This window comes from Lepus europaeus, chromosome 13 (genome assembly GCF_033115175.1).
Source record: "Lepus europaeus isolate LE1 chromosome 13, mLepTim1.pri, whole genome shotgun sequence".
Taxonomy (NCBI): Eukaryota; Metazoa; Chordata; class Mammalia; order Lagomorpha; family Leporidae; genus Lepus; species Lepus europaeus.
In genome coordinates, this window is record NC_084839.1 from 21,305,476 (window position 1) to 21,325,400 (window position 19,925).

General features: G+C 55.7%; 1 protein-coding gene across 6 annotated transcripts in view; it reads right to left on the bottom strand.

Annotated features, from left to right (window-relative positions):
- The window catches only part of ITSN2 (intersectin 2), a 176,263-nt gene that overhangs the window by 1,108 nt on the left and 155,230 nt on the right, over positions 1-19,925 (bottom strand). For all 6 annotated transcript variants that reach the window (XM_062209048.1, XM_062209050.1, XM_062209045.1 and 3 more), the window contains exons 29-38: positions 15,031-15,152; positions 11,882-11,988; positions 10,569-10,752; positions 8,540-8,638; positions 6,600-6,767; positions 6,008-6,223; positions 5,418-5,539; positions 4,581-4,663; positions 1,732-1,815; positions 486-659 (exon numbers count right to left, since the gene is read on the bottom strand). In XM_062209048.1, the coding sequence (XP_062065032.1) occupies positions 486-659; positions 1,732-1,815; positions 4,581-4,663; positions 5,418-5,539; positions 6,008-6,223; positions 6,600-6,767; positions 8,540-8,638; positions 10,569-10,752; positions 11,882-11,988; positions 15,031-15,152 (1,359 nt within the window). The remainder of the gene's footprint in view (positions 1-485; positions 660-1,731; positions 1,816-4,580; positions 4,664-5,417; positions 5,540-6,007; positions 6,224-6,599; positions 6,768-8,539; positions 8,639-10,568; positions 10,753-11,881; positions 11,989-15,030; positions 15,153-19,925) is intronic.

Consider the following 19,925-nt stretch of genomic DNA (forward strand, 5'->3'; position numbering starts at 1 on the left):
TTGTGTGTGTAGGGGTGACTGGGCTCAAAGCCCTGAAACTCGTGGCTGCCTGCGGGAGCTGGCCCAGGCCTGCTTCATCCCCCTTGGTGTCGTGGGTAACAGCCACGACTGGGCACCGGGATCCTGCAAACCTTTAGCTGCCCCAGCCAAGCTACACAGTTGTCCCTCAGTATCTGCGGGGGAGGGCTCCAGGACTCCCCCGTGCACCCGGACCACGGTGCTCAAGCTCCCTTTATAAGACGGCGTGGGGTCTGCCTATGGTCTCCCTACACCTTCCTGGACGTGCGAAGCCATCTCTGACTACATGTGATACCTGATACAGTACAGGGTGCTGGAGTAGTCTACACGCAGACCGCTTAGGGAATAATGACAAAAAGTCTGTGTGTTCAGTACAGGTGCAGTTTTGTCCCCAGATGTTTTTGATCCATAGTAGGTTGGTTCCGTGGAGACAGAACCCGTGGCTATGGAGGGCTGCCCGCACTTACCGTCTGGTGAAAACTGGTCTCGATCGAACATGGTGAGACACAGCACGTCTTGGTACAGGTCCTTGATGAAGAACTGGCAGTTGAAATTCCACTTGGGATTCAGGGTGTCCTGGAGGGTCCTAGTGGTGTAGCTCTGGGAGCCCATGCTGACTTCACAGTATGGGTTGCTCTTCCCTGAACAGAAGAAATCACAGACACATGTGGCCTGAGAAAGTAAAATGAGTGACCAGAGAGCTTCCCTGGAGCAGAAGCAGGGTCCCAAGTCTGCTGCAGTGATGACCACGGACGGCAGCAGGAGCCACTGCCTGCGGGCCCACATCTCCTCGTGGTCTAGGGACCCTGTTCCCAGTGTCAGCAGCATCATGGCTCTGTGAGGGCCCCAGGCCGTGTCACACACGTGCTTTATGCTTTCTCTCGCAGAAGCACGCGGGAGGCCGGCAGTGGTTCTCACTGGGGAAAGAGAGTGGTCCGACAAACTAGCTTAGATATGGTTGCATGGGAAACACTGACTGAAAAAATGGGAAACTGCATTATTTATTTACTTGTGGGACACAGAGGGAGACACACAGACAACTGCCATCTCTGAACGCCTCCAAATGGCCAGGGTGGAGCCAGGCCAAAGCAGGAGATGGGAACTCCATCCAGGTTTCTTACATGTGTGCCAGGGACCCAGTACTTAAGCCCTCGCCTGCTGCCTCCCGGGGTGTGCATTAGCATGAAGCTGGAATTGCAAGCAAAGCCAGCAGGTGAACCCAGCCATTCTGACAAGGGATGTCCGTATCCCACCAGTGTCTTTGTTTTTTTGACAGGCAGAGTTAGACAATGAGAGAGAGAGAGACAGAGAGAAAGGTCTTCCTTCTGTTGGTTCACCCCCAAAATGGCTGCTACGGCCGGTGCACTGCACCGATCTGAAGCCAGGAGCCAGGTGCTTCCTCCTGGTCTCCCATGTGGGTGCAAGGCCCAAGCACTTGGGCCATCCTCTACTGCCTTCCTGGGCCACAGCAGAGAGCTGGACTGGAAGAGGAGCAACCAGGACAGAATCCAGCGCCCCAACTGGGATTAGAACCCAGAGTGCCGGCACCGCAGGCAGAGGATTAGCCTAGTGAGCTGTGGCGCCGGCCCCCACCAGTGTCTTAACTGCTGGGCCCAACACTGACTCAAGAAGCAGCCTGAAATTCAGTATTCAGAAGAGTCACCAGCAAAGACGGGGCCAGTTACATGTGTGTTGGGTGAGGGAAGCATTTACCATTCGGTTTACAAGCTTTTAATTCTGTAGCTTCAATAACGTGCACCATGAGACGCCCGATGCCTGACGTCTTCTGAGAGCGGGCTGCAGAGGGGGAAGACAGATCAGGTTAATCCTTCTCCAGAAGGCAGGCACAGGCTTTCTGGTCCACCGAAGCACCGCCCCAGCCTCATCTGCCACTACCCCGGGCCGAACAGCCCAGCATCCAGGGCCCCTGCCTCTCCCCGCGCCATGTCGCCTGCTGTCTCTGCCACCTCTTGCCTCCTACCCATCCTTCAAGACCCAGGTCCAGTTCCACAGGCACTCCCAGAGCCCTTAGGACTGCACACTCATTGTCGCTGATGTGGGAGCAGCCTGTGACCCCCGGGGCCTGACGTCCCGTCATGCCTGTGTCCTCTGCCAGAGGGGAGCCACTGCAGCACGTGCACGACTTCCCTCCCCCTCCTCCTCGCAGGAGCCCCTCCAGTGCCTAGCAAATGGTGACAGTAATACAATAGTAAGGCACATTCGTTCAGCACTTGACACCAGTGAACACTTACTGGATACTCTGTGTTAGGCATGTGCTAGACTTTTACATACATCATAGCTGGTTAAACTGGTTACCTGATACGGCAGCTCCCCATTTTACAGATGAGAAAAACTGAGCTTCTACAGGGCAGGGCGAGCATCCGGACATCAGACACCAGAGTCTAAAGCACTGGCAGTAATCCCAATTACACATCAACATTTCCGCGTACCAGGCAGCTTTACCTAAGGCCTTGTTCTACTTAAGGAGGCACCTGAACTCTTCTAACACGGAGATGAGTTATATTCTTTAGGTAGACATGGGTTTAATTAAGCAGGTTAAGGCTTTAAAAACAAGGCGGATGTTTCAGTGAGCTATTGGTTTTTCAAACTCCAGGCCAATACAACTTTCCCTCTGAGAAGCAGCCGCCCCTCGTCTGTGCCCCTCCCCGTGTGAACCTGAACACGCACTCAGCTGCCCTGAAGCCAGGGCGGGGCTTCCCAGTGCAGAGGCGCTGAGTGTCTCCAGAACTGGACACACAGCAACACACACACCCACCCACCAGGGTGGGCAAAACGCGCAGAAACCTTGATTTACATCTTTGCCCAATTAAGAGATCAGCAGGTGCGGCACAAATGATTCAGTCATCGATTGCTCAATAGCAAGCTTTGGAAGTGACATTCAGTTAGCAAAGCTGATTCACACATACCTGTCAGGAGCATACAACAAAATAAGGGAAACCTGAATGGAGAAAACAAAGAGCTGCGGCTAGAGCAGCCAGGAGCCTGAGCTGCACGGAGGGAGGAGGGCGGAGGGAGACGGCAGACGGGCGGGGGCGGGGCAGCTGTGGCACAGCTGCAGAGGGGGCAGAGAGGCGGGGCTCGGCACCCAGGGGAGGCTGGGGAAGAACGTGGGAGCTGCAACGTCCTGGCTAGGGCCATGGCAGGGCAGGGGGACTCTTACAAACACCACTGTAGCCACACCGAGCAGGTAAATCACCTGTCCTGTGATCGGGGCGGACAAACACAGAGCCACTGGGCACGAGCCACAGGCCCTGCAGGTACGGAGCTGCCTTCAGGGGAGGTGACTCGGGGTGCCCGAGCAGAAGCAATAGAGGCCTCAAGACCAGAGCAGGACGGCAGACTCATGGGCAGGGCCTCCAGGGACATCACATGGGTTGGGGTCAAGGAAGGCGTCATGGAGGAAGCAGTGTTTTCTTGGGCCTGGAAGGGTTCTGATGGGGTGGGGCATGTGTGTCTGGGAGGCAGCACGCCCAGGCGGGCCTGACAGTGACAGGAGTGGTTCAGTGGCAGTGACATGGGCTAGGTGTGGGCAGCAGTGGGGCTGTGCTCTGAGGCTGGGGCCAGAAACCTGTCCTCCATCTGAGAGGCCACAGGGGAGACAGCTAAGCAGGGAGAGGTGCCCTCTAGGAGTGAGGATGGTGGTGCTGGGGACAGGGAGCTACCGTGCGGAGAGGAAGGGGCCGGGCAGATGGGACACACGGCAGTGGAGGGGGAAGCGCAGGGCTCCACAGCAGAGTGGGTGAGGGGCAGGAGGGCAGGCGCTGTCCAGGCGGCCGGGTGGGGATTCTTGGGAGGACAAGGAGGAGCGACCATGGATGGAGGCCATCGGACCCCATAGGGCATGCGCAGCTGTGGTCAGCCAGGGGTGTCTGAACCCAAGGTGACATGGGCGGCTCCCCAAGGAAGGGAGCTGCCGGAGCGAGGTGGCAAAAAGCACTGGGTGAGGTAGGACTTCTCTCCAGGGCAGGAGAAAGAGGAAGGGAGACGAGGTGGGAAGATCTGGGGGCGCGAGGACCTCAGGGTCTGAAGGGGTCCAGAGGGAAGGAGGAGACTGGATGCCCGACACAGGTAGTGGGCACGGGAGGCAAGCTACTGGTCAGGCCACTTCCGCGGCCACCGGCCATGGGGACAGGACTTGGGATGAAGGAGGAGGGGAGGGTCAGGGCCAGGCAGGGGGTCCTGGGGAGGGAGCGGGCAGAGGTGGGGCAGGCTGGGAGAGCGGGCAGAGTGGGAAAGGGAAGGGGAGTTAGAGGGAGCCAAGTGGAGCCTGCAGAGACAGCTGTGCGTGGGGAGTGAAGGCTGTGGTGAGGAAGAGGGACCGAGACTTTGCGGCAGGGACCAGGAGGCCCCGAGCCTGCCCAGGCTGCCCAGTGGGCGTGGCAGCTGAGCCTCAGCGAGGTCTGTGACGGCAGCTTCGGGAGGAGCGGGCGGGCGACGGCCAGGGCCCCATGGCCCCAGCCTCACAGCAGGGACAGCAGCCTGTGTCCCCGGGGCCAGACTCCCTGCCCCCCCGGTGCTGAGCCCCAGGGCCCCGCAGGTACCTTGGTAGGCCTTCTCTCGCTTCTTCTTCTCCGTGTCGATGTACTGCTCCGACGCCGCCTTGATCTTTTGCACCCAAGCAGTCCTGGGGGGGTGGGGCATTGCGGCCATTGGGGGCTTCCTGGCAGCGCGCAGGCCGCGGCAGGAGCCCACAGCAGCTCTGGTGTCCCCTCTCTTTTGCCAACCTCAGCTTCGGCAATTTCCAGTCACAGACCTAATGTGTTCATTTAACTGAGGCTGGCGCCGAGAGGGTCTGAGGCCAGTTCTTGGTGGCTCGCACACAGCAGACTGTGCCTGGGGCCGGAGGTGCCATCCCCGCAGGTGTGACACGGCTGCCCGGGAAGTGGGGAGTCTGTCCACGGAGAGCTGTGTGCTCAGAGGACCTGCATCCCCCAGGTTTGCCATCCCACCTTGGGGGAAGTGCGGCTGAGGGCACAGGGCAGAGGGCACAGGGCACAGGGCAGAGGTTGCGGGCGAGGAGAGTGGGGAAGGGCCTCCCCCCACAGGGGCACGTGGGTGGGAGGAGGAGCAAGGAGCAGCTCCAGGAGGCCATGGAAGCAGAGGACGTGGTCTGTGACCTCTGGCCCGTGAGCAGCACCCAGCTTCCAGTAGGGACCGAGGCACGGGGTCTGCTGTTCCGGAGTGGATGAGCAGGGACCCGAGGCAGAAACGTGCTAGGAGGAGGCGGCAGCCCCGACTCGGCGCAGACCCAGCCAAGGCTGCCATGGCCGGAGTGGGGGCACGTGTGGACAGAGGTTCAGGAGACTGGACCAGGGCCCCTGGGTGCAGTGGGGGTGGGCTCTCTCCTTGGTCTCAGGTCACACACGGTCAGGACTGACCTCTCGTTAATGTTGTCTGTTCGGAGTGTGTAGACCCGATCAATGTGGGAAATGTGGAAGACAGGCTCATCGCTGGAAGGGTCTGTGGGCAGTTTCACCAAGACTTCGTTCAGGAAAATGGGCTGAAAAAATGAGGGCCAAACACAGGCTGTGAGTCGGGCCCAGACACTCGACCCGCCTGTATCCAGAGGAGAAGCGAAACAGGGGTGCTGGAGCAGCCTCCACCGTGTCAAAGTAGAAGTCTGGGGTGGCCTGGGCACGCTGAGCTGGCGACAGGAGCCCGAGCAGCCGTGGCTGCTCCTTCCTCTGCACACCAACTGTGCACTGGCTCAGGCCCCGTTTGTGGAGAGCGCCGAAGCTGGGTGTGGACAGAGGCAGGCCCAGGGCTCATTTCACCAGGAGGAAGCCAGAGGGAAGGCTGGGCTCTGGCTGCCGCCAGCAGTGGCCCTGGCAAGCGGCACAGGGAGCCCCAGCCACCTGGCAATGCGTGAAGGGAGCCCTGAGCAGGACGGGCTTGGCGGCGAGGAGACCGGGAGCAGAGGCGAAAGCCCGCCAGGCCTCAGTGCCGCGGCCAGGCCTGTGACACTCACCGTCTTATACATTTTGAACTGAGCGTTGGACTTGGAGCTGAAAAGCTTCTCCGAGCTGGAGGACACAGCAAACTGCTTGACCATGTAGGTGAGAAGCAGGAAGTCGTTGAAGAGGAATCCGTGTAATTCCTTATTGCTCTTGGTCTTGTACAGCTTCCCACTGTGCAGAAGCTTCCGGGGTCCCAGGCAGTTGGTAAGGGAGTTGAAAATAAGTTGCTAAGAGAGAGAGAAAGTGTCACTTGCTAAGTCCAGCGGAGGGCACTGCGGCACCCCGCCTGAGGGGCCCTGGGGGATCGTGTTGGGGGCTGAAAGCACTGAGATCCTTACACTTGCTACCCTTCAGACTGGCCCCACGGAAGCCTTTCTCGTGCCACAGCACGCCGAATCCACCCGCCGGGTTCAAAGTGTCAAAACAAAAACCCAACTCTCCTCTCTTTGTAAGAAAGGAGGTGACCCTCCAGGACGTAAGGGCGGGAGAGTGAGTCCACACGGTTCGAGCTGAGGTGTAGACCGTCCACACTAGGGGAAGCCCTCAAGCTGGCTCCCAGCCCAGCGTGTGGCTGGTGACAGCAGCTAACCGCAGAGACCTCACCTCTGCGAGACCTTCACACTGGACGTGCGCCTGGAGCCACTCCAGGCGGTCCGAGTTCTCCTTCTCCCGAACGCCCTCGTTGACTTGCGAGCACAGCTCCTCGGCTCGCTCGAGGGCCAGCTTCAGGGAGGAGTGGTCCACGTGGCTCTCCGGGGTGTTCTCCAGGATCTGGAAGAGAGCAGGTGGCGTCCCGTGAGGTGCACCGCGTCTTTCACCCCCCCACCCCCACCCGCCATTCAGTTGACCACGTGCCCATCAGCATTTTGACTGCTTCCACGCTCCTAGTGCTACACAGGCACAAGAAAGACAACAGAAACAAACAGGGTAAAGGTTTCTGCCCCGGGAAGCCCACATTCCACAGGTTCTTGGGGAGCCAGGGATGGTGACTTGGTTACAACAGGGTGTGACAAGCACTCCATGGGTCAACCGCCTTGAAATTCGTGGGTCTCTGCTTGCTCTCCGACTGGTTCCTGGTGATAGGCCTTAGGTTGAAGGGTACCTCCCTGCTTCCCCCAGTAATTGAAGCCATGTACCTTCAGGGTGAGCCCTCCAATATTAACTGGCTACCCTTGACAAGTGTGCCAGACTGCTGAATGGCAGTAACATTATAGGGGTCTCTGATCCTTTTGAAAAATCTGACGAAAATGGAGACTGCCCTGCCACAGGAAAACTCCGGTAACACCATGCCAGCATGGGGGAGAATGCGGTCGGTTCTGAAGTGACTTCCAACCACTCCTGTACAAATGTGAACGAACGGAAGCCAGAACACTTTACACAGACCCTCAGAGGATCACCGCCTGTCACCAGTGGCCTCCTGAGCTCTGGACTCACACCGCAGCCAGACAGGCCCAAGGTCTTGTGTTCACAGTTCCACAGTGCAAAGCATCCTGAAAGCCTAGAAGTTTCCTCCAGTACCCACTGGTGGCAAATAGAGGAGATGTGTTTACTTCTATGTACAGTGATAATTCATAAATGTCAGGAATATGCACGCGTGTGTGTAACTGTTGCCTCAGGTTTTGCTGGGGTGTCATATAATATACAGTATTTGAACTGCGTTCTGGAACACACCTGGTCCATAATATTTCATGAAGGGACTGTGGACCTGTGTTAAGGGGTCAGTTTGGTATGGGCACCTGTAATGTGAGGTCTACGTTGAGTTCAGATAAACCAAAAGCCAAGGAATAATCAATACAAGCAACAGTCTTGCATTATTCCCGCTTCTCCGTGTAGATTCTATCGATGCTTCTCTGTGGGATAATCCTTCATAAGGTCGGCCTGCTCCCTGGAAGGCACACCGGCTTACGTCCCTTCTATCAGACAGGGAGGGGTAGACGTTTAGGAGGAGCGCTGAGTCAGCAAGTCGAAGCCGGTTACAGTGAGGGTCAGGGTGAGCTCCGCGCAGGACACGCTGCACTGGAGTCTCCTGGGACATGCAGGTAAAGGTGTGTGGCTGAGAGATGCGTTCAGGTCCCAGAAAACAGACTGGAGCTCATGGTTATGCTAATGGGAGACTCTGTCCTGTTTCTGGGTTGAAGATGGGCCCCACGACTAGGGAGCTGGAGGGGCCTTGACCCCGCCTGGACAAACACTACAATGCCGAGATGCAGGGGGCTTCAGGGTGAGAGGTTACCCAAGTGGTTTCGATGCCTCCTGTATTTGCCCCCTTGAAGGCTTTAGGTCCTGCATGTGTGCACTGGTACATGTGCGCGCACACACACACACGCACACAGGTGCACACACACACACGCGCACACACATCACACACATACACACGCGCGCGCGCGCACACACGTGCTAGGCCGGGGGCGGTGGGATCACGGCTGGGGTATCCCACCGCGTGCAGGGGGGCTGGCGCATGCGGGGCTCCCTGCGTATCTGTCCCTGGGAGCTCAGCGCGTGCTCTCGCAGGCCGGCCTGGGACTGCCCCAGCCAACACTCACACTGCGGATGAGCAGCGGGTACCGGGTGATCCTCTGCATGGGCTTCAGCAGGAAGCTGGAGAGGGGCATCCCTTTGCACCGAGGGTCGGAGGCCAGCTTCTGCAAGACAGATGGGGGTGTGAGGAGCTCACAGAACCAACTAGGACAAAGGAGCCGCCAGCCACACTCCCACCGTTCAGCCTCGGAGACCGCAAATTCTGTTTAATAACTCGAGATCCAAAATAATACACATCAGGTTAAATTAGGAGTCTCCCACCTGTGCCAAGCCCTGTGGCTGCTCTCAGTCCTTCGCTGCTAGCAGCCGGTGGGGCCGTGCCCTCCTCTGCTTCTAGAACCACTTTCCTGGCCGTCTTGCAGTCCACTGGCTTTCACTTAAAGGCACCTCGAGCTCGACATATCCCTGAATGAAGCCCTCACGCTCCCTTGTGAAAGCCATCTTTGCTCCCTCCATCCCGGTCTGGGTCAGTAGCATCACGCTGCCCTGCCCCACCCCCACAGTCCCCCATCTCTGTCCTCCCACCTCTGCGTACCCCCTCTTCCTGCTTTATTAGGAACCATCACGACCATCACTGAGCACCTACTGTGTGCCAGCTCGCAGGTGCGCCCTGGCTGGCACAGTCCCTGCTGTCCTTTCTGCTGATTCACACTGGCACTGAGACTCACGACAAGTTTCCCCTCAGCCAGCTCGTCCCGGGGCCATGGCCCCTCCTGTCCGTGACCCTCTCCTGGCCACCTCTGGCATAGAGCGCCTGTGTGCCTGGTAACATGGACAGAGGCCTGTGTTAGGGGTCAGTACGCCACGCCAGACGGTTACTGCTGAGGCCAGGCAACACCTCTGCGGCTCTGCCTGTGCTGGGAGAGCGCAGCTGGTGCTCCAGGGCGATCGTTTCCATGAATACAGCCCGTCTGCCATTGTTTACCTAAGCATCACCCCGGCGCTGGATGTTAAACTCCTCCCTCTTTTTGGTTTTACATAAATCTGTATCTGTGTAGATGGTGCTATGAGCAGCACCTGCGTGCTTTTTTATTTCTAGAGTTTTTGAGTTTTTAAAAGTAACATTTTGGGCCAGCGCCGCGGCTCACTAGGCTAATCCTCCGCCTAGCGGCGCCGGCACACCGGGTTCTAGTCCCGGTCGGGGCACCGATCCTGTCCCGGTTGCCCCTCTTCCAGGCCAGCTCTCTGCTGTGGCCAGGGAGTGCAGTGGAGGATGGCCCAAGTGCTTGGGCCCTGCACCCGCATGGGAGACTAGGATAAGCACCTGGCTCCTGCCATCAGATCAGCGCGGTGCGCCGGCCGCAGTGCGCTACCGCGGCGGCCATTGGAGGGTGAACCAACGGCAAAAGGAAGACCTTTCTCTCTGTCTCTCTCTCACTGTCCACTCTGCCTGTCAAAAAAAAAAAAAAAAAAAAAGTAACATTTTGGAGCATAGCTAATTGCTACATTTTGCTTTTTAAATTTTTATGAAAACATTTTATTTATTTAGGGAGATGCAGACATGCTTGTCAAAAAATCACTTAAAACATGATGCCTCTACCTGTATTACCTGGGGCAGAGGTGGTGGCCAGAAAGGGCCACGGAAAGGAGGGACAGTGTCCCAGGGGAAGTCTGGCCGTTCACTCCCCAATTCCCACAACAAACAGGGCTGGGACAGGACAAAGCCTTCATACGTGAAGCCAGGTCTCACATGTGGGTGGCAGGGACCCAAGGACTTGGGCCAATAGCTGCTTGGGCCTCCCAGGGTGTGCACTAGCAGGAAGCTGGAATTGGGAGTGGAGCCAGGATTCAAACCGATTACTGGACGCAGGTGTCCCAAACTTAGGCTTAGACCAAAAATGCCCGCTCCTGATTGTGTTACAGGAAGCAATCAGAAAATCCTCTGCCACCTGTTTCCTCGGACACTGACGAGGGTACCTTCTCCATCAAGGAGATTCCCTACCGGGCCAGCCTACGCTGCTGCCACCTCCAGGCTCAGAGAGGCCGTCTTGCCACTACTCCAGCAGACTCCTGCAAGGCCCAGGATGGAGTTACCTTTAAAAACTCTTTAAAGTCCGCATCTTCGTCTGTCTTCTGCTGTAACAAGGCTGCTCCGTTAAGCTGACAGCTGCAGAACCGGATGTAGGCCTGCATGTGTGACAGCTCGGCCGCCAGGATGTCCCCGATCATCTGCACTGGCATCTTCTCACCCCCCGTCTTCTTACGCACACGCAGGGCCCTGCAAACAGCACACCCTCACCTTTGGCTTCCAAGTGAGCGCCTGTGCTACCTAAGGGGCGGATGGCAATGCGTCCCAGTGGGTGACCTAGGGGCCTGTGGGCTGGGAAGAGGGGCACAGGCGCAAGACGATGGAGCACTGTGGCCGTGCCCACTTCGGTGGGATGTTAGCAAAGAAAGAGAAGAAACTTGGCACACTTGAGTGTTTCTGGGCCTTCAGAATTACTTTAGTCTCTTTCTTAAGGTTTATTTTATTTATTTGAAAGGCAGAGTTACAGAGAAAGGAGGGAGGGAGAGAGGGAGAGAGGGAGAGAGGGAGAGAAGGAGAGAGGGAGAGAAAGAGAGGAAGCTCTTCCATCCACTGGTTCACCCCCAGATGGCTGCAACAGCCAGGGCTGGGCCAGGCCAAAGCCAGGAGCTCCATCCAGGTCTCCCACATGGGTGCAGGGGCTCAAGCTCTCCCAGGTGCACCAGGAGAGAGCTGGATTGGAAGTGCCCATATGGGATGCTGGCACTGCAGGTGGCAGCCCAACCCATGATGCCACAATGCTGGCCCCTCACCTTACTTTTTTAGCAAAGTGTCTGTTGAAAAACTCTAATTTGTTCCCAGTTGAACCAAGAAGAAGGCAAGTTGCATCTGTCAAGGGAGCAGGAGCCACAGAGGCCAGGTGGGGAGGAGGCGGAACATTGTCCCTGGGGAGAGCTGCCGGGCCCAGGAGGGCAGACAGGCAGTGAGAGCCGGCACTGCTGTCCCAGGCAGTCTGTCCCTACAGCGTACAGGTGGAAAGTCACCTCCAGCAGCGGCATTTCACGTGGGATGGAGGCAGCTGCGCACTCAGGTCTACACCGCAGCCGCCTCTCCTCTGCTGACTTTGGCCGCCAGCCAAGCAGCTCTCAGACCTCACGCTCATACGTGAATGCACTGTTTCATGATTTCTCTTTCTTTACACAAGGAGCTGTCTTGGTTGTATTTCTTTGCTTTCCTCAGTCATTCTGCATTTTAGAGTTTCAGCATTTCACAACCAAGAGCCCGCGGGGACAGAGAGCAGATGAAAGTGCCTTTGCCAGGTGGCCCCGCCGAGCCTCTGTGTGGCAGTGCCGGCCCTGGGGTGGGCGTGCTCATCACTCACTTCAGCAGCTTTGTGTTGGACATGATGAGCTCCTTCCAGTTGACGAAGATCAAGGTCATTTCTCCTTCGCTGAGAAAGCTGGACTCCGCCATCCGCTTCTGAAAAACCTAAATTCAAACCACAGAAGAAGTGAGTCAGCTTGCATGCGGATACACAGCCTGCGTGTGGTCCGAAACACACAGTGTCCTTCATATGTGAGGCCAAGAAGATCGTGGTATTAGTAAGTAAACATGCTGATGACTGTGAAATTTTAAATTGTATAATATGCCCGATTTTTTGCTATCTGGGCTCCCACCAAGGCTGATTGGAAGGACTGAATCCAATAATCTCATTAAGAGGAGAGTCTCCCACCTCTCTCCCAGAGAGGCTGTGAAGGGGCAACACAACACAGGCACAGGATGCCCGCATGCCGGGGGAGCCTGCGGAGCCTGCACACGTAGGACATCTGTTGCCAGGCTGAGCATCTCAGAGCTCTGACGACACTTGTAGGATGTTCAGAGACGCAGCGTGATGACTTAGGCTACCCCCAAGACTGAAACTGAGCAGATGCAGACTTCAGAAGTTGGCAGAGTGCGGGGGCATCCCACTACTCTGCACCTGTGAGCCACAGCCCGGAAGGACTGGTCCGTGCAGATGGGTGTGTGGAGAGGCTCCCGTGGCTTCCCAGAAGCTGTGGGAGAAGCCAAGTCAAAGCTATTACTCCCAACTGACTCCTAAAGAAATGAAGGCTTAGAGAATGATTGTGCTGAAGGCCACAAAGCTAGAACATGGAGGACCTGGAACTAGCACTCTCTCTGGTTCTGAGTCCAGCCTTCCACTAAACAACTCAGATTCCTAGAAGAGGACTTTAAAAGCCTTAAAGAAATACTGCAGATATCTGAGACAGCTCTTCTCAGGTGAATCTTTCCAAAACTCATGCGACAGGGGCCGGCATAGGGGTGTACTGAGTAAAGTCACCACCTGCAGTGCTGGCATCCCAAATCGGCGCTGGGTCGTGTCCCGGCTGCTCCACTTCTGATCCAGCTCCCTGCTAGTGGCCTGGGAAAAGCAGCGGAGGATGGCCCCAGTGCGTGGGCCCCTGCTGCCCATGTGGGAGACCTGGAAGCAGCTCTTGGCTCCTAGCTTTGGCCTGGCCCAGCCCCGGCTGTTGCAGCCATCTGGGGAGTGAACTAGTGGAGAGACAGAGCTCTCGCTCTGTCTCTCCCTCTTTCTCTGTAACTCTTTCAAATAAGTAAATAAATCTTTAGAAAAAAATGCAGCTGGCCTATCGCTCCCTGTGAAATCACTCAGAGGCTCCCCGCTGGCCTTGTGGTTACCAGCAGACTCCCCGCCAAGGCTCCCAGGCCTGTGCGACCTGCCGGGCTGACCTCAGTGGCGGCCCTCGGGCCACAGCGCACAACTCGCAGGTCCCTAACTCCCTTCCTGCGACTGCTTCCTGGCCACCCGGCAGAGTCCTGGGCTTGCGGGGGCTGCTCCCTCCTCCAGGCTCCAGCCTCCTCTGCCCCTGCTCTGGCCGACGACAGGAACTTTCTCTTTCCTCTCGGTCCCCTGGCACGGTGCGGTGCAGAACACAGGCTCTCGATGACTGTGCTGAGCCCAGCTGAAAGTGTTTTCACGGATGTCCACCGAAGTGCTATGCCGCTCTCTTAAGGGGGAGTTTGGCCTTCCTCCAATCCGACTGCGGATGCCCGGACCTGGAAATACAGTGTCTCCACCCCGAGGCTGCCGCTCAAGGCCAGGAAGGCGGCTCTCGGTCTCTGGGTCCTGATTCACTCATTGCCACCCGGCGTCCTCTGCAGCGGCTCTGTGCTGGCTGCAGTGAGGTTAGCGGAGGGGAGTAAGACTCCGGGCCCACTGCGAACCTCCATGGGAAGGGAATGAGAAGCCTTCAGCCGAGAAGGGTGCTGTTCTCCCTGAACTCTCCACCCTGGCACGATGTTGGCCCCTCAATGTGTCTGGTGAGGTGGGCACTGTGGGAGCAGGCGAGGCTCCAGGTGATGAGATGACGGCTGGGGCGGGGGTGCTCGGCCTGTCTGCCGGCCCCTGCCCTATGCCAGAGAGGCCGCCTCGCCCACTTCCAGCGCTCAGGGCTGGGGCTGATCCTGGCGGGCTTTTCTTCTGTCACATGCGCCGGTCAGAGAAGGGCAGATTGAATGCACCCAGCTCAGGGGAGTCTGACGGGGGCGAACGGGAAGGACTTATGGGCTGGTCTGCAATGGGCCAGGCCGGGTGTTGGAGATGCGGGATAAAGGAGCTCAGGGCTCGGTGGGTGGGGTGGGGGGGAGACAGACACTACCAACGGGGAAGGGTGGGGAGTTGTGTGTGTGGAGGAGCCAGGACCGGTGTCTGGAGACCCCAGGCACTGAGGCTGTCTCCTGTGGGGAGGGAATCCAGAGCGGCCGGCTGGAGGGCAGAAGCACACAGATGCCGCCCCTGCTCCATTCTACGCTGGAGGTCATGGCCAGGTGCACCTGCTGGGCCTGTGAGGGGACACGTGCTCTCTTCAGGTGCAGTGCCTACTTTACTGGTCCTTTCACCTGAGGGCCTTGACACGTTGGGAATGAGAAGCAGAGGGAACCACAGTAGGGAAGTGTGAAGTCTTGTTTTGTTCCAACAGTGATCGTTTTAGATGCTGTTCCGCAGGGGACTGTTGGCATCAGCCTAGAGGTCACAGTCACGTCAACCGAGTTCACAGTTACGTCAACCGACGTGAACGTCAAGCGGAAACACGTGAGACTCAGGCCATACTCTACGACAGACCCCTGTTTGGTTTCCCGAAGTGACAGAATCATAAGCATTTCCACTGCTTCCCGAGTCCTCTGGGAATCGCCAAGTTTATGACAGCGTCAGATGTCAAAACAGCGGTGTAACCAGAGTGAGGCCCAATTCTGAGGGAGACAAAGCGGCCCCACCCCCTGCACCCCGTCCTTCCAGCCTGGGCGCTCAAATGCCCTTGTGTCCTCGCTTCACTCTGAATGACCTAACCTGGGGAAGGGCTGGCACCCCAGTTAGACTCCCTGTGTCTGCAAACACTGGCCAGGGGGCAGGCGGCATGCTGAGTGGTGACAGCGCCTGCCGCTATCCGGCACTCACACTCCCGCTGCCCCCGCTGAGCCTCGGGGCCACCCCCGTCCGTGTCAGCCCCTCACCTCCACGACGAGCTGCAGGTCGTCCATGTACCGCTCCTCCGTCTGGATCAGCTCGTGAATGTAGCCCTGTCTCTTCCTCTCAGTTGGCTGCATCGTGTCCAGGGTCTGGAGGTCAGCACACCCTGCAGAGAAGCCGGGGAGCATTTACAATACTGTCTCAGTCACTGCAGAACTCTGACATTCGCGGGCCGGCCTTGCTGCCCAGCGGGTTAAGCCACCGCCTGTGATTCTGGTATCCCGCATGAGTGCTGGAGTCCGGGCTGCTCCGCCTCCGGTCCAGCTCCCTGCTAGTGCACCTGGGAAAGCAGCGCCAGATGGCCCGGCCCAAGTGCTTGGGCCCCTGGCACCCACGTGGGAGACACGGAAGAAACTCCTGGCTCCCAGCTTTGGCTTGGCCTAGCCCCAGACATGCAGCCATTTGGGGAATGAACCGTTGGACGAAGATTGATCTCAATCAATCTCTTGCTCTCTCTGTAACTGCCTTTCAAATAAATAAGTAAATCTTTTTTAAAAAAAAAAATCATTTATGAGCGATGTGCTGGGTTTACAAATGCTGATTTGGGAGAGCGTGGCTACCTCGCAGGTGCAGCACTCAGGGGGAACCTGGTGTTCGTGGCCCACGTGGGTTTCAGAGGGTCAGTGAGGAAACTCTAACATTCAGTGAGCTCCCTGTGTCTTCCCTGAAGGGCAATGACAGCACTGAGGGTTTTAGGAGACGCCCTCAAGGACAGCGGAATGGTGGTGTGCTTGGGAAGGCCCGCCCCATCTCAAGACAGCTTTGAAATGATGGGAATGACCCAGGAATCAAATGCTTGTGGCCAGTGTTCTCCAAACTGCACATGATGAGCCACTGATTGGTCATTCAAACACCGGTTTACTTTTTTAAAAATTATTCTTATTTTAATTAATTTGAAAGGCAGAGAGACAAAGAGAAAAGTGCCATCCACTGGTTCACTCTCCAACTACCTTCAACAGCTGAGGTTGGGCCAGGCTGAAGCCAGGAACCAGGAACTCAATCGGAGTTTCCCACGTGGATGGCAGGGATTCAGGTCCTTGGGCCATCACCTGCTGCTTCCCAGGTGCATATTAGCAGGAAGCTGGATGGGGAGTGGAGGCAGGACTTTAACCCAGTGCCTTAGTCATGGTGCCAAACTCCCACCCCCAAGTTAGTTTTCATAAATGCTGGTCAGGCCTAGCATTTAAAAAAATTAAAAAAGAAACTACCATGGTAGAAATTGTAAACATTTTTTCTGATCCATGTATTTGGGGATGGAGAACGGGCTTCTTACTTTGACAAAAAAAAAAAAAAAACAGATGAACTATCTCTAGGTTTTTCAAAGGAAAGTTCTAAGGTTAGAAAATCTAGAATCCCTAGGAACAGCAACCCTACCAAGACCACTGCAGGTGACTTTAGGCACAAGTGACTTGAGGGAAGTCACAGGCAGTCTGTGCCAGGGTGAGAGACATTGCTTTCACTTTGGGTCCATTTGCAGCACATCAGAGCTGAACTAGATATCAAGCTGCAATATGACAAAATTCTAGAACCATCCACCAAGTAGCTGAGGGCTTATCCATGTAGAGTGGTACGGGGAAATACCCCAGGAAGCCCTTCCTAAGACAAAAAGCAAATGTAGGTAGGCATTGCTGCAAGTAATTTGTGGGAAGCCATGGATTTGGACTGGGCACCTGGACCAGGCTCAGCAGGCCGAACCAACAAGAGTTAATCATAGGAACTGAGCTTCAGCTGGTTACAGCCAATTAACCCATTAAGTGGTAGCCAATTAACTAGTTAAGCTATAACCAGCTGGCTGGTTGACTGACTCAGGGGTAGCCAACAAAATCATTTCCTGTGCCTCACTTCTGCTTTTTCTAGAAACGCGCTCAGAGCACGTTGCTGGTCCTCAGAACCTCTTCTGGGTGAGGCAGTGCCTGATTTGTGAATCGCTTTTGTTTCATATTTCCTTGCTCAAGTAAACTCTAATTAGTCATTGTTTTAAGGAATTACCCTGTTAACAGTTCCCAGCCAACTACAACAGGACACAGCAAGCGGTGTGCCTTGGAAAGCTGGAGGAGAGAGGAAGGACGAGAACAGGGCAGCTCGGAGCTGAGGTGTCAGGAAAGGCGACAGGCAGCAGGTGCCACCTGCAGCAGGGCCGTGAGGACAGAGGTTCTTTGCTGGAGAAACCCTTTATCCAAAGATGTCCCAGAGGACAACATTTTAGAAGCAGGACCTCAGCAAGCACAACTACATACAACACTGCTGGGTAAACTTGCCTTCCAAAACTAACAGACCCTTGCGACAGGAGCCATGCCCAAGAGTTGCTTTCTTGGACACGGTTAATAACACTTTGCAGAAGGCAGACTCTATAGTGTGCCCCCACAGCAGTTTATAAAATGTGAGCTATTCAGGTGAGATGTCAGTAACCACACCCACTCTGTCCTCCAGAGGCAGTACCACAGGTCAGTCGGCTCCCGAGAACCACACTCCAGAAAGCAGAGGAACTGTTTCTGAAACTTCCACTGGGTTTCTCTGAGGCCAGGAGGCAGCCTTGCAAAGAGATCATCACGGCCAACAGGTGTGGAAGTGGCAATGGGCTTTCCACGGGCACAAGCTGTGCTTACCATGCTCCCTCCCTCACTTCCAGACCCCGAGCCAAGCCGGCAGGCACCTGCTGTTCTGAGCGGAGGTCTGGGGGGCTGGTCCTTCTTCCAGGTCAGCCTGAGGGCTGAGGATGGGGACTTCTGCTAAATGCGGATGTTCCTCACAGGGAAGCTCCCGTCTGGCAATGGGAACAGGGCAGAACGTGGGAGGACCATGTGAGTTTTTAAGTGGGGGTTCTCCCCTGATTTCCTTCAAATGTTTGTATTTTTGTGTAGGTTCAAGCTTATGGCTTTTCCATTTTCTGCACATGTTGCCAACAGCTTTTAAAAACACTCGCACAGTGAGAAAGGTATTACATAAGGCAGGTTGTGTTTGGGGCTATGAAGAAGAAATCATAGTGCCACAGTCATGTTCAAAACCCTCAGGGTTTCTGGCGGACTGTACTGTATTCTGCTCTGCCAGGAGCACTGCGGGGAGTGCCTCAGCGTGGTGGATGCCTGTTTGACCAGGCTTCTGTGTAGCAAAGAGGAAAAACCCAATGGCCAGCCACCTGGCCCAAAGTACTGCTCGAGGGCTGTGACCACTGGCTCTGGGTGCAGTGGACAGAGGGAAGCGACCAGAACCGTTGCTATGGCTACCGGGCCTGCCACACTCATACTTTACAAGCTTCAGTCACTCCTTTCCTGCTTGCAGCAGGTCTGCTGCACCCACATTCCATCATCCTACTGGATATTTTCCTCTAAACTGGTCATTCTTGAAGTCCAATGTGTTTACTGTTTCTTCTAACAGTCATTGGAATACGTACATAATGACTAAAATAAAATGAGCCCAGGGGGTATTATGTTGCATACATGTGTCACCCTCTGGGGAAACACTGATTCACATTAAGCATGGGTCTCTCCCGTCTTGGAATAATAGCAAAGCCTCAGCTGGAGCACACAGGACACTGGCTTTCAGGGTGAAGTGGGGACAGCCCTTGCACATCACGCCCTGCTGGCCCCTTTGCATTGCTTCTAATTCCTTGAGGTTCCGACCTATCCTCACATTCAGATGTTCTTACCTCTGCGGTCAGGGGAAAATAGGGGCAGGATCTCCCTCTCTCCCCCTCCCTCCCTTTCTCTCTCTGCTCACTGATCCTCGTATGTTCTCCAGGTCAGGGCACAAGGGGGTCCTGTTTCTAAAGCCAGTGTCCTGAGCCAGCCCTCTCCCCGAGGACCCCTCAGTTATCTTCAAGCTCCGGTTTTCAGTCTCCAACGCTTCCTTCCTAGCCTACACATCTCCAGCGTCTCTCCTATCCCAATGTGTATGAAAGGTGCCCCTCCTTCAACCCTGCTCCCCCTCAGTACCCTCTCATGCCACGGCCGAGTCACTGAAGGCATCTATACTCATGGCCGACTCCCTCCAGCTCCCTGTCACTTCTCCAACTCAGGTTGCTGTGGCCTCTGTCCCAGCGCTCTGCTGACACTGCCCTCGCGAAGGTGACGATGGCGCTGGCATTGGCAGCCGCTGTGAGTCCTCGGGGTGCAGCCTCCTCCCCTGCCCACGGCACAGCACCTTAGCTGAGCTGCTGTTTCACAGGCTCGCACCTGCTTCCACCTGCTCCTCCCCATTCAGCCAAGGAATCCCGAGTAGGGCCCCAGTGCACATTAGCCTATTAGGCTCTGAGAAACCCAGCCTTAAAGAGACATTCGATTTGATGCACCCTGAGCTCCCTGCACTCATTTGACCACAGAAGCCCCTTTTTAGAAAGGTAGGTACGTAAAAATATTTTGAAGAACTGAGGAATTAGGGGTATGAGGAAGGACTATAGCCCTACCATCATCTATACCTGCACTGTCCACTACCGTGGCCGTTAGCAACACGTGACTGGGAAACACTTGCAATGTGGCTAGTCCAGAGGATATACACTTCAGACAGAAAATATACACTGCGTTTTGAAGACTTATTTAAAAATATATGCATATATAAAATATCACATCAATAATTATTGATCACACATTGAGGTTATACTTTGGATATACTGGATTAAGGAACAGTATTATTCAAATTAACTTCTTTTGATTTTGATTTTTTTAAATGTGACTGCCAGAACATTTTAAGTTATACAAGGGCTGCATCTGTGACTTGCCTTTATATTTATATTTTTAAGACTTTTTTATTTCAAAGGCAGAGGTAGAGAGAGAGGAGAGAGAGAGAGGGAGAGAGAGATCTTCCATCCACTGGTTCTCTCTCCAAATGGCTGAGGTTGGGCCAGGCTGAAGACAGGTGCCTGGAGCTTCTTCCAGGTCTCCCA